Source organism: Barbatula barbatula (assembly GCF_947034865.1).
Source record: "Barbatula barbatula genome assembly, chromosome: 11".
NCBI classification, from domain to species: Eukaryota; Metazoa; Chordata; class Actinopteri; order Cypriniformes; family Nemacheilidae; genus Barbatula; species Barbatula barbatula.
In genome coordinates this window covers 9,248,687-9,266,997 of record NC_136774.1, presented here as the reverse complement: position 1 = coordinate 9,266,997, position 18,311 = coordinate 9,248,687, and the positions used below count along the sequence as shown (strand labels likewise).

Here is an 18,311-nt window from a genome sequence, read left to right as displayed (position 1 = left end):
TCTTCAGCCTTAATGGGGAATTAAAAATGTGGGCTTCAGTCGAACTCGGGCTGAGAATTCTGATAAGCTGTCGGACAAGCTTAGCGTCTCTGTCCAGGGCCGGGCTTGGGCCTAAATTTAAGGCCCGTGCAGGGCTGTACATAAAACCAAACCTGTATGAATTTCCTCTTTATCTGTGGAACACAAAAGAAGATATTTTGAAGAATGTTGGTAACCGTACAACAGCGGTATCCATTTACTTCTATAGAGACAGAGCGGATTTAGGCCACGCCCACACAGAGAGGGAAACAATATAACCCTCTCCATGGACTTTCTATATCGGGAAGCTGCCTCCTTGTCATTTCTGATATAACAATGAACAGAACAATGTCTAAAAGCTCTTGTGTGATAAGGTGTTACAGTAAACAAGCTAAAAAACCCAGAACTATGTTTTTATAAGCTACCGAACCGTGAAAGCCAGCCGTTTAGGAGACAAAAGTGGACACAGGCAATAAGATGTAAGGCATCAGCTGGAAGAATAGACATAGACCAGTACAATTCAGTTTCTCAATATCTCCTCTTCTCAGGTTCACATATGAATTGGCTTGAAATAATCCTTAGACATGGTTAAAACATCTTTTATGGGGAGGGGTCGACAGCTTATAAAAACGTAGTTCTTGGTTTTTAAACTTGTTTGGGTTTGAAATGATTAAACAGTGAGTAAATGATGATAAAAGTTTTTGGGTGAACTATCCCTTAAAAACATATCAAATAGCCAATAACATTTAGTGTAGAACTTGCTTAGAATTTGACAAGCAGTGGAAATGTCACGCTGAGTGTTTTCAAGTTTTTAATGCTTATATCTTCTAAATGTGAATTTAGTTTTGGAATAAAGGAAAATTGATATATCACTAGTTTATATATATATATATATATCTAACACATTAATACTTAAAGGGATAGTTCACCCCAAAATAAAAATTCTGTCATAATTTACTCACCCTCAGATTGTTTCAAACCTGTATAAATGTCTTTGTTCTGCTAAACACAAAGAAAGATATTTGTAAGAATGTTAGCAATTTTCAGTTCTGTGACATCATCCACTACCATAGAAGGATACAAATATTGTTACAAACAGTTACAAATTATTTATACAGGTATGAAATTACATGAGGGTGAGCCAATGATGACTGAATTCTCATTTTGGGGCGAACTATCACTTTAAAGAAAAAATTATATTTCATTCAGATGTCAAAAAATGATTTATGTTGGAACAGATGTTTGATAAAGAATCCTACGAAGGCAGCTCTGTAAGGTGTAAAAAAAATTATTTTAGATTTTATATGTGTTTATAAGGTTATTATTGCTTATTCAACGGATACATGCCTATAGGAGTCATAGATCTTTAAGACTCATATGAAACACTACAGACATACAGAGTATCTATAGACCTCTCAGACTCACTATACTGTAGACCAATAAGGTTCTCTACAAGTCTATATGGCTCACTAGACCTATATGAATCAATACAGACCTGAGGTTCTCTATATATCTACATTATTTACTATAGTAAGACTCATTTAAAGTCTGCATTATAAAACATGTATAGTTCTACAACATATTGCTCAATGTAGATCTACATTATGAAGCTTCAGGAATGGTATAAGAATTACACAGTTTGTGGTTTGTAGAAAGGTACTATGGGTCTATAAGACCAAGCAAAACATTTAGAAAGCACAGGTTGCCTCGCTCACGTGCTGCATTTTATCACAAAATGGACAGTTTACACCAGATTTCAAAGGCTTACTAGTGTGTGGCTCTCTTGAGGATTATCCTACAGCCGTACACACACACACACACACACACACACAGCGGGTGACTGTGGCATGTCAGAAATTATATTAATGTCAGTAAATAGGCCACCTGAAGGTAAACACACACACAAAGGCACGCTCAGGCACACAGGCACGGCTGTCAAGATACATTTCGGCAGATATCTCACGCCCAGGGTACCGACACAAAGAGTGGTGCAAAGGTGCAGCTTTTGGTCCAAGCAACATCTCCCTCCACCCACACCTGCTCTCTGTCGCAGACTCTTTGATGAAACTCCCCCAGCTGTCTCTATCTTTTCTCTCGCCGCAGCCTGCCAGTAGCACTTCCTCTTCAAACGTCGAAGACGCACCTTTCACAGCCACCTGTTATCTATACAGATTTATGACCTTATAAAAAGTCCTGGCTGTAATGAAGCCATGTGCATTTTGCATAGGCACTCTGACGCAGCAATTTTTTAACACAGTTCAATGTCAAATCTGGTCACTGGACATTCTCGGCTGAATCGATTCATTGCTTACAGTTACACGCTTGGCAGGCACTTTTATATACAGTGCATTGAAGGTACACATTTGTCTGGAAATCATGACCCCTGCACCGTAAGCACAATGATCTATCAATCGAGCTACAGGAACATCTATCGTTCGATAGAACTACATGGATCTAGAAACCAACCGCCATGTGAGTCCCAGGGAACAGTCATTCTGAATTAAGTCAATGGATGCCAAAAGACAAGTAAATTGTTGCCAGGAAACACGTTGCTTAGTAACAACAAAGAGCTGACTGAAGGCATTCAACGACTTAATCACAACATACCTTGCCTGTCAAGCAGCGTTGGCGTCCTTCAGCACAGGAAGGTTAAGCGTTAGCCTAGAGAACATTCATCTGCAATAATTATACTTCAAATAGCGTGAATCCAGCAGCGGTGTTTCCCACAGCGTGGTACAGTATGTATTTTAGAGGGCCGAGAGCTTCTTGAAAAATCTGTTGTATTATTGTAAAAGACGCAAGGATTCATTACATAGGATAAACTTGTTTCCTATATTCTAAAATGAGAGGAGAGCCTTTATTCAATATGATTATCTTACCAGGAAGATACAGGTTACCAAGGCAACTGGCAGACTTTTGGGTGCACTGTTTGTTTGTGTGCGTTGTGTGTTGAGCTCAATTTCCGCTTAACTACGTGTTTAGCCAGATATCAAATTTAAAGCCTTGATATCAACAATATACCGTAGCAACATCACAACCTTTATTAGGTTAGCTGCATGCTGGAGTTTCTTTTGTATATTTCTAAATTACATTAATGTCAACCTTCACTACGGTAATGTATAAAAACTGAGGCATATTTAAGAAATTTACTGTGAATTATTTGTATGCCTTTTGAGTTATCTGTACTCTTAACGTATTACAGAAGATATTTATTATAAGGAGTATAAAGTCTTATTTTCCTACTCTTTCTGGGGTTTTTTTTGCATGACAAATTGTAGGTTAACACAACCATTTTTCCTCACAAACAGGTTGTTTTGGCTAGTGTACCTTAAACATTCATATTTGTTAATGATTTCTGCTTTGACTGTCTAGTCTTTTTACACGTAAAATTAGAAAGTTGACAAGACTGTTGAAAAGACAACTTGCTTGTCGGATTAGATAAAAGTGCCTGCTTAATGAATAAATGTACATCTAAATGTATAAAATAAAGGTATCACCTACACCTACGTACGGATGGCCAACACAAGGGATGCAATGATTAAATTAAAATAACCTTATTTTTCAGATTTATACCGAAAATAAGAAATTTCTACCGTAATTTACTTGAAATGTGCATCATGATACAGCGTAAGTGTTATATTATTGGACACCCGCACATCCCTGCTGAAAAAAAAACAAAAACCAATTCCGCACTAATGTTAAAACTGTTAATCCATTTATTATCTCTTTTAAGTGCAAAATGGAGAATTTACCTCATTTTGAAGGCATATGTCGGCACTGAGTATTTGACCCAAATAAATGTGCATGTGAGAATGGAGTATTTAATTTTAATGTTCTTTTTAAATCCATTCTTTTTTTCTTCTATATATATTTTAGTCCGTATCGTGATGCGTTTTAATTTCTGTGTATAATCCTGTACAATGACAATAAAAGTATCTAATCTGAAGAAGAAATAACAGAACCCTGCCCAAAACACAACAGTTTTTTTTTCCAATGGATTGAATTCAATGGAATTGTATTAGTTTTAGTGGAAACTTTATTGTATGGAAAGTATAATGGTATCTACTGGTATGTAATGGACTTTCTTGGTGGGATGTTGTCCGGCAGATGGAAATCAATAGAACACCATTAAATCCCATTGGAATAATGCCCAAAACACACTACCAAAATTTCAGTGACAAGTTTCAATTGGGTTTCTCCATTTTTGTTCAGCAGGGATATCTACATGTGTCACACAATCTGATCAGTCTAAAATCATCTGGCACCTTAAAATATATTAAATTATTTTTAATGTGCAGATTTACCCTCATCTCTGGAATACTGAATGTCACTAACATGTGGGTGGTCATGTGCTAATCCTAATCGCTGTGGCATTTGTTTTCTACATGCTCCTTTACTACAATGATGTGTGTTTGCATTGATACATAATGAGGGTTTGACATCTTTTTCACCTTGCAAAAGAACAGACATGACACAGCAAGTCATCTCATAACAACCCAAGGCATTTTTATGAATAACTTTGCACATAAATTCTAAATATTTTGGAGCTGTTGCCTGTGTATCTGAAGACAAAAAAGACAAGGAAAAGATTTACAGCTGTTTATCACAAGGGCAGGGAATGACCCACTCCGTCCAGCCAAACTTCAAATCAAATCAAAGTCTTCCCAAATCTGATGAACAGCTATTGACACCCACCGACAGCTATTAATACAATAAACAAAGCTGAGAGTGTATCTCTCTGTCTCTCTCTCCCTCTTCTCTGGGTCATCCTTGACCTGGATCAGATTTAATCTTTCATAATGGCTCATCTGGCACATACGTCTCATTTTGTTTCAACCCAATCCACCACCTCAATCCTCCATTACGCCTACATGAACATTTACAGCACCATATTCAACTATTAAAAACACAGCATGCATATTACATCAAATGTTTAGATCTTTAGGGAAAATCCCTCTCATCAAACGGACAGTTCATCCAAAAATCTGTCATCATTTACTCACACTCAAGTCGTTCCAAACCAGTATAAATTACTTTGTTTGGTTGAACACAAAGAAAGATATTTGGAAGAATGTTTTCATTTTCAGTTCTTGGACATCATTGACTATCATAGTAGGAGAAAGTTTTATGATTGTCAAAAGTGAACCAGAACTGTTTGATTTCCTATATTCTTCACAATATGTTCAACAGAGCAAAAAAATATACAACATTTTTTTTACCTACTATGGTAGTCAATGGTGCACAAGAATTGAAAATTGCTAACATTCTTCCAATATTTTTCTTAGTGTTTGGAACACCTTTTAATTTTTTGGGTGAACTATCTCTTTAAAACTTAAGGTTTAATCTTTGAAAACCCTGATCGAAATAATTACATGATTATGCTTTGTAAGTCAAATAAATTCCATATATAAAAATGTATATTTCCTAAGAAAGACATTTAAATAATTCAAATACATAACATTATTTGGACAGACCAATTAATTATTGAAAAGAAATTGTCTTCAAGTCAATGTTTCGTTCCATATCACTGAATTTAACACACTGGTCTACACCACAGTAATCCATTATGCAATGTACATTTTTCCAGGGTAGACTTAGCAGCCCTTCACGCATAGCAGAATTTATATCCTCGTAACATTATGAGACAACGTTGGTTATTTTGTGAGATTTTACTCAACACAGTAGCCACAATATACTGTGTATTTACACAGACCCTCACATGTACTGACACATCTACTGCCAGTCCAACTGTTGGCTTGTGTGGCAAAATATGTCTTTCTTCATGCTATTTCACCCTGGAGCCAATGCGTGTGTGTGACGTCACCTTGCAGAGGTTCCCCAAAGGTTTCTTGAATTACAATTCAGTATATACTCCACAAATAGTAAGGAAATCCCTCATTTCATTCTCCTCAATTTCATAAGGGCGACATGATTAATTATGAACATTTATATACCCTGTTCATGTTTAATAATCACACTAAATTAACACAATCAATTGACTGCCCTATTTCAAACACATTGTAATCTCATGCGCCTGAAGTAAAACTGTGACATTTCTGACTCTAGATGATGAATTGAAATGCAGCATCTCTATATTCAGCATGTAGAGCATATAAGTCTAACACAGTACGTATCCCAGTAGGCCTATTTTTAGGGGGGATTCTTTCAGGAATGCATCTCTGACCTTCACCATGTTCACACCAGCACACACACAAAGCCCCGTCTCCAGAGAGTTCCCTGAAGCATAAGCTGCTTGTATATGTCCCCAAGGGAGTCGCAAACAATTTCTATGACAATATCTTTAACAGATGAAATTATCAGACACACATAAAGAATTTCGTCACCCTTCTCCAATTTGGTAATTCAAGTCTGCATGTTGCATGGATCTTTAATTTGTTGTGATGCAAAGCCTTTCGTTGTTTATTTTTTGGTGAAATAACACACATCAGAGCATGAAAAGGTTGGAAAGAAATGATCAAATTGTTGAATTAGTTCAGATAAGTAATAAGAAAGCAAGTGGTGTTATATTGTCAGTGCTGCTCATCTAGGCAAACGTGTTAAGCTTTCTTTCTCCCTCCATGCAGTCTGACCTACATAGTGAAGAGAACTACTGCCTGATGGTGCATGCAGCTGCCACAAGAATCCAGGCACACACTCGCACACAGAATCAGTTACGCGTGTGACGCACCAGACCTAATGTGTATCCATGCCTAAAATCGACATGATTCATTCAGCTTCTTCATTACCACACTGATTCCTTCAAACATAACGGGTTTAGAATCCACAAATAGAGCTTATATGCGACATACCACATTACAGTTCGCCCAAAAATTTCAATTCATCCTCATGTCTTTCAGAACCTGTAAATAAGAAATGTCTCAGTGGCAATCAATGGGGGCCAGTGTTGTTTGGTTGCAGAATAAAGAAAATCCTTTTAATTTTCATGAAGAAGAGCAAATGATGACAGAATTTTTATTTTTAAATGAACTATCCCTTTAGTAATGTTTCTAAAGAGCTCTGGTGTCAGTAACACTAAGGCTTACTTATACTGTAGATCAGTCCGGTCAGTGCAAGACAGCCGCCCATTCTGCTACTTTGCAGTCTAGCTTACAGAGATCAGCGGCCAGAGTCAAAATTCCAGCCAGCTGAGCTGTTTTCCTACAGAAGTGTGATAGTGTTAAGAGCCAATACTGGCAGACTTCATCAGACACTCCAATGGGACATGCTGTGAAAACGGAAAGAGGACTTGATTTCAGGACAAACACACAAACGCTTTTTCACACACGGGATGGGATTTCATATGTGCCTGGCTTGAGCCTGAGCCACATGTCAACATCCGCAAACCCCTCACGAAGCTCCACTTAAAAATCAATTGTGTCCACAGCCACATGCCTCACTTCATCCATGCAATAAATCATTGTGTCCTTGGAGATCATGCTGTCTTTATCATAGGCATTTAGAGCAGCCATTTGCAGCCTGCAAAGCTGTGCAAAAGGTCACTGTAAAAATAAGAAATTATTGATCAGAGAGTTATCGTTCAACGTTTTATATAAGAACAAGATAATAAGGCTAGTGCGGTTTCGGGAAGATGGGTTGAGCAACAGGTCAGTCTGAGGATATTTAACATGTTCATTTAAGATTATGAGTGCAAAGGAATTTAGCATGCACACAGTATGTCCACTGTTAACGATTTCCTGTATTTTTACAGTAAGTTACTGGCAGCATGGTTGCCAGCAAGTTACTGTATGTCAATACAGTACCTGTCCTGTAATTGATTATACGGTACACAAAATATTACTGTATAGCCACAAAACGGTGTTTTACTGTATTTTAACTGTATTATTATTATATTATAAAAACGCATCTCTTCCGTCAACACGTCGCTGATTGATCTTTTCCTAATTCTCTTCCCTTTCCTTCTTTAAAAAAAGAATAAAAAAACACTTACTAACCTCACTATTCTTAGCTTTGTATACTGTGCTAGGCTTTAATGGACTAGTTTGATGCACTTATGTATTTTGTTGCCTATGTTGTTATAATTGCTTCCAATGTTTCCTCATCTGTAAGTCGCTTTGGATAAAAGCGTCTGCTAAATGACTAAATGTAAATGTAAATGTAAATTAGTATATTTTGGGTTTATTTGAAACTGCATTTTATTATACTGTAATTTACTGTAATACCTACAGTATATTGACATATTACTACAGTATTTACAAATAATATTTAAATAGTTATATGTATATATAGCATATAAATGTACAGTTATTAATATTGTAAAACGACTATACTTCAGAATTACATTATGAATCAAAAGGCAATCCAAGCAATGTTTGTATCAAACATATTTTTATTAAATCATTTCATAGAAACGTAGTCGAGAAACTGCATAACTTGCAGTCTTAGCTGGACATCCTTAACCTGGGATGACTTGTCTGGGCACATTGCAGATGACCCAATCCAGCTAAATGGTCAATGCTCAGACTGTAACAAATAAAAAGATACATATAAAAAGATATGTAAACCATAGAAACAAGTACAAGTTGTTCAGGAAATGGTGAAAGAAAATGGTTTTATTTAACTTTCGTTAAATACTGACAAAAACATTTCAACTTTAATAATATTTGTTAATGTTAGTTTATACATATTCATTGTGCATAAACTAATGTGAACAGAGACAAATTGGTTTAAAAATGTATTAGCAAATGTTGAAATGTATTAATATTAACAAATGGAACCCTATTGTAAGTGTTACTGAAAATATATATATACTGTACATATATTCAAACTGCATTTTTTTACATTTAAAAGCGACTAATATATTAAAACACAAACAGGCATATATCCAATAACAAATAGAGTCAATTAACCTTGCTTGCCTTTGTAAACACAATTCGATAGAAAATAAACTTATCAAAACCCTCATTTGGTTCAAATAAGCCTTCTTCCATTGATTAAGATGTGAAAAGCAGGTTTAACTCTACAGGTTTCATTTCTGAGGGAGATTGCAACTTCAATTGGCAAACTTTTCTGTCTCAGTCCACATTTAAAACAATAACGTGACAAACTATTGTGCAAAATACTAGAACTAAATTATATAAGTTTGCATGGAACACATAAAATAAACCAAACTTACCGTACTATCAGAAATGTGATGTCCTCCTTCAGCTGCAGCCAGGAGTTGTGCTCTTGATGATAGGTGATACACTTTCACGGTTTACAGCAAACCTATATTATTGCCATGCTTATTAAAGCAAGGCTACAACAAGATCAAAACTTACTGTCAAATTTTCCCGCTCAATCAAAATGGCCGAGAATGCATTACAAACTGCAGTATTTTACTGCGGTACTGTGCATTTTTACAGTAATGTGCTGCTAAAGCTACAGCAACATTTAACCGCACTGATTGTTTATGTAAAATATGTGATCTATTCTGTGTAGTCCAAATGTCTGCAGCCATCAGTATTTTTACATTCTTTTAATACAAATTTTTTCAATAGAAATTATAATATCAATATAATTTAGAATGAATGAAAAATATGGATCATGTCATCCCAGTGTTATTAAGAATAAAGGAAATCTGACTTTTACACGAAATTATAAATTATGTTTACTTTTATTATGATAACCTAGAAACAGGAAATGGAAAAAACACTGTACTTTTGAAATGATTGATAAAAAACGGTGTTTACAAGTTAAGCAAAGGAATTTGCTTTGAAAGTTTGAGAAAAGCACATGCATTTTTTTTATAATGTGGTTGAGGATTTGTAGCTATTCCATTTTTATTAGTCTCATTTTGTTTTAAAAAGGTACAGGCATTTACATTTACATTTTACATTATGTAATTTAGCAGACGCTTTTATCCAAAGCGACTTACAAAGAGTTCAGGGAGCAATAAGCGATATGTCATAAAAGGGCAATAGTACAATAGGTGCAAAGGCATCGGTATCGGCCTTACAAAAATGGTATCGGTGCATCCCTGAATATAGGACAGCGATATACAGTGATACATTTCTCAAAATGTTTGTATTGAATTTAAACATTTCTGAAGCCTAATCTTTATTTCTGTATTCAAACGAGCTAAAGAAATAAATGTACTGAAAGATATTGGCCTGTGGTCTGACTTCTTCCAAAATCAACACACAGGTAGATAGACAATGTGTAATGTCAGAACATCATTTTCATTTTCTCAGGAATAAGACGTGTGGAATTCACACTGTCAGACTGAGAAATGCAAGTGAAAATCCATCTATTCTGCAGCTACAAGAGACAGATGCTGCTCTATTCCATTTAAAGACGATTAAAGGCGTAAAGGAGACTGTCAGACTAGTGCAAAAGGAGTATAGACATGCATTAAAACCAGCTGAGGGATTTAGTATAGTTCCAGATGAGAAAGAGAGATGCTTACTCCCCTAAAATGTGACTGAGAGAGAGCGAGACAGAGAAAGCGAGATTAACTGGGAGCAATGGAGGCAGCACATAGTGAGCTGGGGGTAAAACTGAGTCATCCAGCATCCCTCTCAGGGACAAAATGTACCATCTCTTTCCACATTAAAGGTGCTTGCTCATCTGATGTATTGTCGAATGTGTCACTTTCAGTACATAATAACAACGTAATGGTTGCTTTGGTGTAGCACTGGCTGTAGATCTTCAGGTCAAAAACTTTATTTAATTAGAAGCAAATACAAACTGAGCAGCAAAAACAGAGTCTTCATTTTGTTGCAGCCCCGATAGTTGACGAATAGTAAATGTCTTTCCAAAACATCTACATATATAAGACACCCTTTTATTTTGTAGAATGATAACAAATGAACTGTACCTCGGTAAGGGTTATTATATAAAATGTAAATGCTTACGAAATAATACTATAATTTTTTTGTGATGTCAGTATGGTTGTGTTTTGTTCTGGATGAACCAAACATGCAGCCAGCTTGGAGAGAGCGAGGAGATCAATCCCCCCACCGAGGAGCACAGATCCAGCAAAATCCCATTATAACACGATACCTTGACAACATGAGACCTTCCTATCAGTGACAATGAAAGGTCTGTTGTGCTGTGATATACAGTAATAGGGATCTGTCTAAGGTCAAACTCAAAGGTCCTTGACTCACTCTTTAAAGTCACCATGAAAAGGAAGTTGCCTTTTCCGTATCGTGACATATATCTAAGATATCTATGTTTTCAGAAATTAGACCAAAAAATGTAGGGCAGGGCTTTATTGTTTAGATTGGTTTGTTATAAATTGGGCGTTTCTAACTAAACGAGGTTTGAATCCCAGTTTACAGTGTGTAGTGAAGGGCAGTGTAGTCCCACCCCTTTTTTGTTGTTTATGTCATGTGGTGAAGAGTTGTTATTGAGAGGGTGAGGGTCATTTTTTTTCATAAAATATTGTGAGTGCAAATTAATAAAAAAATTATGGTGTGCACGGATAAATCATTTATAATAATCACTGCAACACTGTGTAAAACACTTTCATTCCATGGTGACTTTAAGCTCACTGCTAAATTTTATATAATATAATATAAAATAAGTTTGCTACCTCAAAGATCACTAGTATGGTCTTACTTTCCCCCGCTGTTTGATTTTCATTGCTGTCATATAAGGTTGATTTCAACAATTTGTCAAGGTCACCTTCATCTCTGCTGAGGAACTTCAGACAAACACTTAAAATTCTTAACTTGTGAATGTTACCAGGTCAGAACTGTATAATGACACTGTATTTCACACTCCACATTCCCGAAACCAACTGTGCATGTGCTGCAAGCATTTACTTGCAAGTTATAATATGAAACAAGGCAAAAGCTCTCAGAGCAAATCACATTTGATAAAGTGAGAAACATCAACTATTAGCACAAAACATAACAGGATTCATGAAATGCAAGTACTTACCAATGTTTGTGTTGTTTCCCCATCAAAAGTCATGTCACTTCTTCAAGGATGGTAAGTGATATAAAACTGGATGAACTGGATTTTTTTGTTGTTAAAGATCTTGCAATGTTATGCATTCTAAGTTCTTTACACTGTTAAACGAGCTGATTCCTCATGAACAACTTTTTAAATATCAAGTTGGACGTACAAAATTTCTGTACTTGATACACTCCCCCAGCACTCCAACTTGTTTCTGAAAGTTTTTATCTAATTCTGGATCCCTGTGTTGGGGTCCTATTCCTTTCATTGGCCATTCTACCAGAAAAGCAGGGCAAGGCGAAATAAAGAGCCCACCCATGAGCCAACCGATGAACGAGACCCGCTTACCATCAAGATTATCTGCGCTGCACGGCATGATATATAAATAATTGGGGATATATAATGCTGGAAACTTTTTGTCTCATGCACTGCAGTAGCCAAGAGAGATGGGGGTCATGACTTACGAAGATTACAAACAGCATTTTTTTCATAACTCACTACTCCATGACTTATTTTCAAAAGCAAAGTACCCCCACACCTCAGCTCTGAGAGCTCAAGTGTTTTTATATTTTTCGAGAAAAATTTGCAAACAAACATAAATATTTAATGAATAGTTGAGAAATATACCTATACATGTGTCCTATGGCGTGAGTGACTGTTAATAATATATTATCTTGCAGAGATGCACAATATATTACCGTCCATAGTCAAATCATCAAATTAAGTTTATTAAATAAATGCTTTGCCAGAAAAAAAATAAGAATCCATAACTCAAGATTATTTAATTTTAATGTTCATTGAAATAAAATAAAATATTTACCTAAAAATGATTGAAAAAACTTGAATTGAAATGTTGCCTCAAGAATAAATTGAAATAAGTTTCAAGCACTAAAATGATAATAATAAACAAAAAAATTAATAAAAATGAAGTAATCTTATTTATCAACATTACAAATAAATAAATAAATTATAGATTGACAAAAGCATAAATTGCTAACTAAAATTGACATAGTTATTGACAAACATTAATAAAAATGAATCAACTATAAGAAATATTTAATAATAAGTAATTTAACTAGTGTAAAGTAGGGTTGGTACATGAAAGAAACTAAATACAGTTAATTGTTGTAAAATAAAACCAGTTGTCCACTTTTTGACTTCTTGTTTTTGTCTGTGCATTATTATTTAGATACTGTATATCGGCTGGTATATCGGTGATCGGCTTGCAGAACTTAGGAATTGTCAATTATCATTTCCGGACAAATTTTATATATTGGTGCATCCCTAATTATTTTATATTATTAACATAAAATAAGCATATAAGCATATATATATATATATATATATATATATATATATATATATATATAATGCCTCTATTTCCCATGTTTGTCACCTAACAGCTTCTGCCCTCCTCTCTGTTCTCACCCTAAAATGGCTTCCAAGGCACCTGCCAGAGACAGCTGGCCAAAACAACTTAACAAAAGCATCCATCAAGGGCAAATACATCAGCAGGATTACAGGATGAAACATTTGAAAAAAAAGTGGCGTTAGGGAAATATTCTTATGTAATGCATTGGTCTTTTGCAGTGACATAATACTCGCTGCCACAACTACATCCCTCAAAGCACACAGCTACCACGTAAACCTTTGCCATAGCTCATTATGAAATGTCTTTACTATAAATATGACTGTAAGCTTGACACATTAGGCTAAATGTGTGACATGCACACATGATGTTTCTGACAAACAGAAACTTCAACATACTAAATGTAAACTAAGCAGCAAAAAAAGTTAACAGGGGCATGCGTACAGTATGAATGCGGTGTCATAGCTAAGCCACCTATTGATGAAGAACATTTATTTTAGAAATAAGCTGCAAGGTCCTGTGCGAATCATAGTGAACAAACTAGAAGGCTTTTTGTCGCTTGTCTTGATGTGAAAGATTGATGTTCGTGGCAGCTCAGGATCACACACATGTATGCAGGTGATCCATTAAACACACTCAGGCTGTTAGTTGAAGATGCTGCGTGCTGATTGGCTGAGAGCTGACATCTAGCATGTTGATTAATGTAGTCAACTTTCTTTTTTACATAGCAAATTGCATGGTTAACAACCGACATGGTGAAACATTAAGCCACACAGTGGTTTTCAATATTGTTCAAGTGAATCGTTTATTCTGCGCTCTTTGTTATTACATTAATGAAAAACTCACCTGTCATTATTCACATTAATTGTATTTCATGGTCGGTTTTGGTCCCTTTTTTTAATCATACTAATTACCCTGTTTGATGATATGGCATGGACTTTAGACACAAAATATAATAAAAACAGAAATAAATATACATAACAAATATATAGAAGACATATAGAAACACACAGATGTTAACATATGCATTGATCACATGACAGGAGAACCATTTATTTTTAGATCTGTAACAGCAAAACTGAATGACAAAACTTAAATTCCCATCCGTTGTTTAATGACTCAAATTGCTTGAATGAAATATGTCATTTGATAATTAAGATAATATTTCATTTGTAATATTTGTAGAGTCATTCTTACCTATTACGTAAATCAGCTTTGAAAAATAACTTTTGTTATTAAAGGAAAAGTTCACCCGTTAACTACCATAGTGAGAAAAATTACTTTGTACATTTCTTTGTTCTGTTGAACACAAAAGACTATATTTTGAAAAGATTTTGCAAACCAAGATCTGTCTGGTTACAAACATTCTTCCAAATATCGTTCTCTGTGTTCATAGGAACGAAGAAATGTATACAGATTTGGAACAACTGGAGGGAGAGTAAATGTTGTTAGAATTTTAATCTTTGGGTGAAGTGTCTCTTAAAGTGATATGTGATATGTCATAATGCTTAAATCAAAGAAATATCTTTGATCAGTATCTTTGACATCGATAATCATCTGTGTCTGTATTCCTCACTATTAATCATTTGGAGGTGTGATGTGATATAGCTGGGAGGTTCTTCTGCCTCTGAAGTCAATCAACAATCAATTTCCCTCTGCCCTCCATCTGATTTCTCGTCTAATCTAGTTCAGCGTTCATGAGCGCTAACAAATACCAAACCCCATTAGTGTCATATCTCAATTAAACGTCTCATAGCTCATCGACCAATTAAAGAAAAGGCCAGGAATGATTTGGCGTGTCGTGTTACTCCTGGAGTGATGTCACCAGTGTGTTAGAGACTTTCATCATAACACACATAATCACAAGCTGCCGAAACATGTGACTGATAATGACAGGGTGATGGTATATTTGTCAAACACAGAGGTCCACAGCACTTCACATACCGCTTGGGTGTTAATTGAAGTAAATTTACAGACACATATGGCATTGTCTGATGGACCATAAAGCTGAAAACGGTAAAAATGAAGAAGTAGAGAATGTAATGTTCTCAGCCATGCTTTTATTGTCTATGACGCTGCAAGTTTTACCAGGTGCTGTAAAAAAGAAATACTTATATTTGTATTGTGTTTTTATAACCATTTTACTTGTTCATAAAGTTAACAAATTGTTCGCTTTATCAAACCTTCTTCAACGAAACAAACACAGATCATGTGATTGACAAATGCAAATGAGCTTTGAGAAACTGCGTGTGTGCATGCGTTTGACTAAAATATCCAAATAAATTGTCCGTTCTCCTTAATTTACTAAAAGAATCACAGATTATGATACATTCAATGTCATATTTCTTAACGGTTAAGTGTCTAGCTAAATTTAATGTTAAAATATTTTCCGTTTCCTAGTTAAAAAAACAGAGTTAATTTTAAACTAAAAGAAAGAAGCTTGTTTGAGTGGTCTCTCATCGGGTGGTATTACACCAGTAAACCAGTATGCCAATTTCAAACATTTTTCGTGTATTGCTCATTGCTAGATATAATTGAATGCATTGAAAAATAGACAATAGATAATAGTTTTAATTGCTTCTGTAAGTATATCCATTACACATCATTAAAGGTGAATTTACCAATCAAGTTATCGTGTAAGAAAAACTATATTACACTGAAATCCATCTGTAGTGGTAAATAATAGAAGAGTAATACTAAGTTGAAAAGACTGCAGATTTAGCATTATATATAAAATACATAATATATATCGTCTAATCTTGTATTAATATCTAAACCACAAAAATGTGTATGTACACCTAAATGAATGAGTACATACGTACATACATATACAGAATACATACAGTATGAGAGAGAATTTTGTGTCGCTTTAGATTCAGAATAATTTCCTTCCTCGCAGAGAGCATGCCGAGACTGTTGCAGGGGACCCTCAACTGATGAGCTACCAAGCATGAATTCTATGAGCAAATAGGCATTAAACAGCACCGCAGTACTGTCCCTACCCCCTGATGGGAGGAAGAGAGAGACTGAGAGAGAGAAAATTCAGGGCAGCATTAGACTTTGAAGGGAGCAAAGCAGAAAGAGAGCGAGCGAGAGAGAGAGACCCTTTGAGAAGAAGCACAAGCTACAATGCAGCAGTCTGCAGTGAGCTCCACTCAGGTCCTGTGGTGACAGAGGCCTCAGAACAGGCTTACATTCAGAACGGTGTGAAATAGAATGCGAACGCTGACGGCTCAGGGCTGATTCAGGACCACGGACAGCAACACTGATACCAGATTATTTGTGTTGATTTCAGCACCACGGACAGAGCATCTGATAGAACCACTGCAATCCAATTATGAGGCTCGCAAAGCATCACGTTTGTGTCACACTGGGTCAACAGAAGCAATTTTACAACATGCATGAGTGTTTAAGTGTGTACATGCAAATCACCCAAGACATATCAGTCCAGGTTTGGGACAGAATTCTTCTTTACTGCAGGAGGTTGGAAAGAACATATTTATTGAGATTGCTTCCTAATTTCATTAATTTCTGTCTCTCATGCGTTGGCGCTGTAATCGTGCAGGACTCAAGGCTCTTACGATACAAACCTAGCTCGGCATGTGACCCCTTTTCTAATACGTTCAAGGGTTAAAGACATAAAATGCATAGACGGGTCTGCTTTTACCAAGATGTTCCAATTATTCCAATTACTCCCAAGGAACATAGGGCAACAAATCCATCGTCTAAAACTAAATGAAATTAAGCAATGGAGGGGCACACGGACAGACAGACAGTGAAAAACACACAAGCAGAAGAGGTGGATAGAAGCAGGTTGTCCCCTAGAAAGGTGACGATGCTGGACCATCCACAAACACACACACACAGACACACACTGCTGTCTGTACTTCCTCAGACAGACAGAGAAAGCATTATCATTCTCCTCACAGCAACCTTGCAGCACGAGCTTGTGCCAGAGCGGCACACACGCACACACACACATACAAGGATTCCCAACCGTATCATTCCTTTGAATCCCTGCATGTGTCTCCTGCTTCAACGCAACATTGCACACACAGAAAAACATGACAGCATTCATGAGATTATGATTATACAAGAATATTCATGCTCATCCTATTCTGACAGTGAATTATCTTACATCACACACACACAATCTTCTATAGGCTTCAATATTTGGTGCATGACTGGTCTTCATTTACCCTCCTCCAGAAGACACACACAGCTGTTACCATCATAACTGACCGGTATCATTGAAAAAAATACACATTTGCTAATCCTCTGCTCTTTTCTCCTCCACACACACACACACACACTCCCACTTGCTGTTACAGGCTCACTCACCCTGACTGTTGGGTCCCCCATCACCTTCTTCACACTCGGTGAGATTGTTAAGCATTTTTGAAGACACAGCGCAGATCCTCAGCTAATGCTAGCACAGCTGGGATTCCACCAGCCAACGCGTGTACCGGTGAAAAGCAGCCTCGCGCAGGCACACTCACTCACTGATGGAAAAGCCTTGTGGTTCTCCGCTGCTCTCCTCTCAAGAAAAGGAGCAGGGGTGCTTTGCTTCGGCAGTCTTCTCTTGCCGTTTGCTGCCTTGCGTATGGACTCTCTCTCTTTCTATCTGGAAGGAGGGGTTGAGAGCAGAGAGGCTGCAGGGACATAAATGATGGAATGCTTAAGAGCACATTTTTTTCTTTCTCCCGCACACATGTCATCTCTTGCTCTCTCCGCTACAGCATCACAGCCTGTCCGTGCCTTACTATTAAAATTCAGCAGGCAGTCTTTGTTTGCTCATTGTCATTCTAATTGTCTCTGTATTTCCATGTCATCAAACTGTCCTGGTGTTGGAAGGGTTGGAGGTGAGACAGAAAGGCAAATGAAAAGAGTTTTAAAAGATTTGTGACCCTGGACCACAAAACCAGTCATAGGTAGCAAGGGACTTTTTTGGCAATAGCTAAAAGACATTGTATGGGTCAAAATTATAGATTTTTCTTTAATGCCAAAAATCATTAGCATG

At 36.4% G+C, this 18,311-nt stretch overlaps 1 protein-coding gene across 1 annotated transcript in view; it reads right to left on the bottom strand.

The window, feature by feature from the left end:
• slc12a5b (solute carrier family 12 member 5b) overlaps positions 1-17,687 on the bottom strand; it is a gene marked incomplete at both ends in the record, with an annotated part of 41,914 nt that extends 24,227 nt beyond the window's left edge. Inside the window, one exon of the mRNA XM_079467704.1 lies at positions 17,633-17,687. Within this exon, the coding sequence (XP_079323830.1) occupies positions 17,633-17,687 (55 nt within the window). The remainder of the gene's footprint in view (positions 1-17,632) is intronic.
• Positions 17,688-18,311: the final 624 nt, after the last annotated feature.